The following is a 6,430-nucleotide window of genomic DNA, read 5'->3' on the forward strand; positions in this document are numbered from 1 at the left end:
TGATTCTTATCCATCCAATCTTCCAGTTCTAGAATTGATGGGAGAACATGTGGAATAGGGAGCCTTAAGTGTGGAAACAGTTATTACACCCTAATGATCAGGCTGTTTAGGTATGTAAATTGTAAATCCTTTGTAAAATACAAAGGAAAGTTAGGAAGGAAAGGGAGTATTGGCAAGAGTGGTAGTATTTGCACTTTTTTTTTTTAATAGTATTGAAACTTTTTTTTTTAAGATTTATTTTTATTTATTTATACAAGCACTGGGTACAGTCAGAAGTGTGGGAGGGTGAAAGAATTCGCCAGAGCCAGAGCGGGGAGCAGAGCAGGCAGAAGGACCGAAGCACACTGCTGAGGGGAGCAGCAGGAGGCAGGAGAGGTCTGCGTGCAATGTGGGACCCTCCTCTGGTGGCCAGGGAGCAGCTGGGGGTCGAACCAGCACTGCAGAGGCTGCGGGCAACCCAGCGCTCAACTGCTGCGCCACCGGGGAGGCCAAGTATTTACACTCTTGAATGGATAACTGCTTTATAGCTTTACAGTCACAACCCATATTATGTACTCTGCAAGGTAACTTGAAAGCACCCTCTACTATTCTCTTCCCTCAAATCCCATAAATCCAAATGGGCAATTAAATACAATAATGTGTACAGCTTTACTATATAACTGTCTTGTGTTTTTTGAATCTCAAGAGTGGGAGGACTGGCTGATTTACAAGGCTGTATGGCTCCAGAGTAGGAAGGGTAGGAAATGGAGTACTAATGCATCCCTAATCCAGCTCTCTGATGGCAGGAGTGAGATGACCTCAATCTTGCGAAGCCCTCAGGCTCTTCAGCTCACTCTAGCCCTGATCAAGCCTGATGCAGTTGCTCACCCACTGATTCTGGAGGTAAGAATAAATCCTGGGCCTCCCCGGTGGCACAGTGGTTGAGCGCTGGGTTGCGAAGCTGCCCGCAGCCTCTGCAGCGCCGGTTCGATCCCCGGCTGCTCCCCGGCCACCAGAGGAGGGTCCCACATGGCACGCAGACCTCTCCTGCCGCCCGCTGCTCCCCTCAGCAGTGTATTTTGGTCCTTCTGCCTGTTCTGCTCCCTGCTCTGGCTCTGGTGAATTCTCTCACCCTCCTGCGCTTCTGACTGTACCCAGTGCTTGTATAAATAAATAAATACATAAATAAATAAATAAATCTTTTAAAAAAAAAAGAATAAATCCTAAGCCTCTACTGTATGCCTGGGCATTGCTTCTGCTTCAGGCCATAGGGCCACCTGTGAAGACTGACAACACCGTCCTGTGCTAGATGCTGTGGAAGCTATGAATCTGTTGAAGAAATAGAGCAGATATAAAATACGATAAAAAAGCCAGTACAATGGGAACTAAATCTCAAGACAGTCTATGTATATTAGTGTCCTTTTGCTACATAACAAGTTACCATAAACTTGGCAGCTTTAAACAGCACTTATTATCTCACAATCTTGAAATATATAGGTCGAGTAGACTCAGCTGGGTTCTTTCCTTAGGGTCTCATAAGGCCACACTCAAGGTATCAGCTCACTGAACCCTTATCTAGAGATCTGGGGAAGAATTCACTTCCAAATTCATTCAGTTGTTGCTAGAACGTGTTCCTTGTGGTTATAAGATGAGGTCCCCATTTCCTTGCTGGCTTTCAGGTAGTGACTGCTCTTATCTCTGGAGACCATGCACATGCCTCATTACATGGCCCACTCCATCTTCAGGACAGCAACAGTGCATTGAATACTTCTCATGCTTCAGATCCCTCTGACTTCTCCTTTAGCTTCCAGCCAGATAAAACTGCTTTTAAAGAACATATGATCAATTAGGACAATCTGGATAATCTCCCTTTTAAAACCAAATCAACTGAGTAGTCACCTTAATTACACTTGCATAATTCCTTTTGCCATGACTCTAACCATATTGTATTATATTCACAGTCCTAGAAATTAGGGTATGCAATCTTAATGAGGCTGGTTGAGGGTCATTTAGGATTCTGCCTCCTATAGGTTGATAAGTACTAGGTGAGCAACACTGCTGAACAAGCCCTCCATGATGCAGAGGAAAACCAGAGCAGTCAGAAATGGTGGCCTGCAGTGTGGAACTCAGCCAGCCTCAAAAGAAGGGTGGACTTTGATTAGTGTATGGCACAGCAGGTGTTCCACAGAAGGGAGATGCCAAGTCAGGAATGTATGTGGTGGGTCTGAGTGCCACAGGCAAACTGAGTTGGGGGCACTAGAGAATAGAAAGTGGTAGAGAGCATTGCAGCTGTGAGCGCTGGACTAAGGTGGTTGCACTGCATCCCTACTCAAAAACTTCTGACCCCAGTGTGACATATAAGTTGTGGTATTTTTAATCTATCAATTTGATAATTTGGAGAGTAGGAGAAACTCAAGAACACTATCAAGACACTTTTATGACTGTATAAATGATGTTCCTATGGGCTTGAGTTCATGGAATACAGGAATGGAGGGAGGGATGGAGGGGGCAAAATAGCATTCCTGCCCCCCTCCTCCTGAGTTTCACACTCTGGCTGTGTTATGGAAGGTCATTACGTCACCCTAATTTTGACCCACCAGGACAGACATTGAAGTCCTGGGCTCCGAGGGGTCCTCATGGTTCTTTTAATCAGACTGGACCTCCTGTACCTTTGACTGATTTGTCTTTGGGTGGTGTTTATCCAGGCTGTTCATCAGCAGATTCTGAGCAACAAATTCCTTATTATACGAATGAGAGAACTTCTATGGAGGAAAGAAGATTGCCAGAGGTTTTACCAAGAGCATGAAGGTAGGATCAACTTCCCTCCTCTGAATGGGAGGCTTCTCTGTCTCAAGATGTATGCAGTTGATGTCTGCCACTTGTAGAAATGCTGTCAGTTTTCTCTATTTATATATAAACTTTTCTGATTATCAGAATTTGAAAAAAAGATTCTAGGAAGGTTCAATCTCACAGTTCCAACCAGAAGGTTAATTTTATGTCTTGATAATATCAGTAGGTAACATTGAGTGAGTGTTTACTCTGACAGACGTTGTCCTAATGCTCATGATTTTATTTAGTTCTCCCAATAGCCATATGAGGTAGAGATTTTTTTGTCCCTGCTCCACAGATTAAGAAATTGGATTAGGAAAATTACCTTACCCCAAACTGCACAAGATGTAAATGGAAGAGCCTGGATTCAGACCCAGGTTACCAGACCCCGAGGTCCTTGTTCTTCCCTCTAAAAGATTTTATTTTTCAATTAAGGCAGGAGTACAAAAAGGTCTCTTGGGCACCAGTGTCTTGATGAAGGAACTCTCTCTTTGCAGGGCGTTTTTTCTATCAGCGACTGGTGGAGTTCATGGCCAGGTACATCTAGTTTTGTGTTGTTGTTTGTTTAAGAATTTTAATCAGGAGCTTTTTTTTTTTTTTTTTTTTTTTTTTAATTTACGCAGAAGTACTAGAGTATAGGCCAGAGGTGCGGGGGGTGAAGAGGATTCATCAGAGACAAAGTGGGGAGTAGAACAGGCGAATCCACTGCAATATACTGCTGAGGGGAGCAGTGGGCAAGATAGGAGAGGTTTGCTGCACCATATGTGGGTTATCTCCCTGGCCAGGGATCAAACTCAGGCTGTGGCTGTGATAGCACTGAGACTTAACCTCTAGGCCACCAGGTTGGCCCAAGTACTTCTAGTTTTGGTTCCACATATTTATCCTCTGAGACATCTCCTCAGCCCACTAAATACACTTATTTATTTCACTTACCACACTAAAGTTGTAGTCAGTACCAAGTATCTGAAGAAACATGGGCTTGGAGCTCTGACCAAGCCAACACTGACCTGTTGGCCTCCTGTCGCATTGTGGTTACTGATCCAGTAAGTGTAGAATTGTTGAGTGTTCCCTAGCAACTCTGCTGATCTCTGTGATCTTGCTTATATATCAGCAGAGGCCCTCCATCACCTGTTTAAAGTCACATTGATACTCAGCTAAAAAGGCAAGGAAACTCAGAATTAACATACCTTTATTGGTGCCCTGCTCACAAAGTGCCTTCTTAGACTAGATAGGCATATTCCTGACATGTGCTCCATTTGTTCACAGTGGGCCAATCCGAGCCTATATCCTCGCCCGCAAGGATGCCATCCAGTTCTGGAGGACAATGATGGGACCCACCAGAGTGTTTCGAGCACGCCACATGGCCCCAGATTCAATTCGTGGAAGTTTTGGCCTCACTGACACCCGCAACACCACCCATGGCTCTGGTGAGTCTTCCTCCCTGACAATAACCCCAAAAAAGGAGATATTTGGGGGTTGGTAAACAGCTGTACTGTGGAGTTGAGAGCCAGGTCCCCCCAGTGAACTTTCTTCCTAATTGTATTTCTGGCCCTTTGTGGCCTAAAGACTTTCTTTAACTGCCCTAGGACTATGAGGCAGGCAGAAGTAGAGACTCCTCTTTCTGAACCTAGTTATGACTGCCTCTTGCTGTCATCCTGCACTCCCTATGAGAGAACCCCTTCTCTGTATTACCTCCCTTACAGACTCAGTGATTTCAGCCAGTAGAGAGATTGCAACCTTCTTCCCTGACTTCAGTGAACAGCGCTGGTATGAAGAAGAGGAGCCCCAGTTGCGCTGTGGCCTTGTGCGCTACAGTCCAGAGGGAGGCATCCACTGTGCAGCTGGAACAGGAGGTCCAGGACCAGCCTGATGCAGACCTGTCAGTCTGTATTGATCAGTGGCATTGCCCAACATTTTCTTATAGACCTCTGGCCTAGAGCATTTTCCTTGGACCAGGAAATCTTTGGGCTCTTGCTGCCATCTCTATTGGGCTCCACTACCAGCCCAGGAACTTAGTGGCTCACACCCACCTCCTCCAGAATCTGGCTCTCTATCTACCTCTTCTCTGGAATGTTCATGCATGGTTCAGAGGGACTATGGCTCTTCTTTTTTGCTGAGAACTATTCATCCTTTCTCAAGGAGGAGCTTGCCTAATTGACTTGCCTAAAAAAATGCATTGACTCTGTGTAAGCACCATGTCAAGGAGCTTTTTCCCTTTTCTTCTTAGAATTTTGTGGTTTCCTATCTAATATTAAAATCTTTAATCCATTTTAAGTTAATTTTTTGAGCAAAATAGGGGCCTAGTTTCATTTCAAAGCCATTGAAGATTCCAAAGAGTTTCACTTTATATGAAATAATTGTTTACTATTTATTATACTAGGTATTTCAATGAAGAAATTTTAAGTATTTATGTTCATTAATTTTTTAAATAACCCACTCCTTGTTAATATAAATAATATTTTTATTAAGAATATCTGTATTTTCCTTTAAAAATCAGTGGCAAATGAGGCATTATTTTACATTTTTGCAAATTTCTTTAATGTCCAACTTAATAGAAGAGGTCGAATTTCCTATTGCTTCTTTATCCAGTCATTATGGTATCTGTCAAGCACAATACAGGTTTATTAGCAGGTTAAGTAACAATGAATCCTTCTTAGATTTGTCAGTTTATTACTTATGTAGACAGCAAAGGGGAAAGTAGCCCAAAGTGCCAGCTCCTCATGACTCTTATACAAAATGACACAAAAACAAAAGCTACCAGGTGACTTCATCATTAATGATAAGACACATTGTTGCTGAGGAGCCAATTCTACACTGCAGTTAAGGGATTTTAGAGCCTACTGCTATACCAAGGGGGCCAGAAGAGAAAGTGACATATCTCATCCAGACTCTAAAGAGAACCAAGAAGATGAATGGGAAATGGCATCTGAGCGACAATTCATAAGCCTCCCAGGCTTTCTTGTTCCAGGAAGAGCAGTGTACATTCTGCCAATGTAGATATGCACAGGATCACTAGGGGAGAGCCATTGCCTATAAGGTCAATCCCAACCTTTCACATGTCAATATAGGAATTTATTTTGGGGGGCCTTCCTGGTGGCTCAAGTGGTTAAGCACCGCACTATGAAGCAATCCGCAACCACTGCAGCACAAGTTCGATCCCCGACTGGCCAGGAAGCAACCCACATGGCACAGCAGACCTCTCCTGACTCACCCACTGCTCCCCTCAGCAGTGTATTTCAGTCGATCTGCCTGTTCTGTTCCCTACTCTGTCTCTGATGAATCCTCTCACCCCCTGCATCTCTGGCCTGTGCCCCAGCTCTTGTGTGCATAAATAAATAGATCTTAAAAAAAAAAAGAATTTATTTTGGGTTCTCCCTGGTGTTGCAGGGGTTAAAGTCTCAGTGCTATCAAGCTGTCACCAGTCATTACAGCATGGGTTCAATCCCTGGCCAGGGAGCTAACCCACATGTGGCATAGCAGACCTCTTATCTTGCCCACTGCTCCCCTCAGCAGTGTATTTCAGTATATCTGCCTGCTCTGCTCCCCACTCTGTCGCTGGTGAATCCTCTCACCCCTCTCACCTCTGCCTACACCCAGTTCTTCTATGTAAAAATAAATAAAA

General features: G+C 44.1%; 1 protein-coding gene across 3 annotated transcripts; it reads left to right on the forward strand.

Moving 5' to 3' along the window:
* Positions 1–792: 792 nt before the first annotated feature.
* On the forward strand, positions 793–4,678 carry NME6 (NME/NM23 nucleoside diphosphate kinase 6; the record flags this gene model as incomplete). 3 transcript variants are annotated; one of them, XM_084247907.1, is made up of 5 exons in its annotated part: positions 793–882; positions 2,685–2,787; positions 3,306–3,345; positions 4,075–4,235; positions 4,512–4,678. In XM_084247907.1, the coding sequence occupies 5 exons, from the start codon at positions 793–795 to the stop codon at positions 4,676–4,678; spliced, it is 561 nt and encodes a 186-aa protein (XP_084104033.1). The 3 variants fall into 3 exon arrangements, with proteins under 3 accessions (XP_084104033.1, XP_084104035.1, XP_084104034.1); XM_084247909.1 differs by lacking the exon at positions 4,512–4,678 and having other exon boundaries at positions 4,089–4,209; XM_084247908.1 differs by lacking the exons at positions 3,306–3,345; positions 4,075–4,235.
* Positions 4,679–6,430: the final 1,752 nt, after the last annotated feature.

This window comes from Talpa europaea, assembly GCF_964194135.1.
Source record: "Talpa europaea genome assembly, chromosome: 11".
Lineage (NCBI taxonomy): Eukaryota > Metazoa > Chordata > Mammalia > Eulipotyphla > Talpidae > Talpa > Talpa europaea.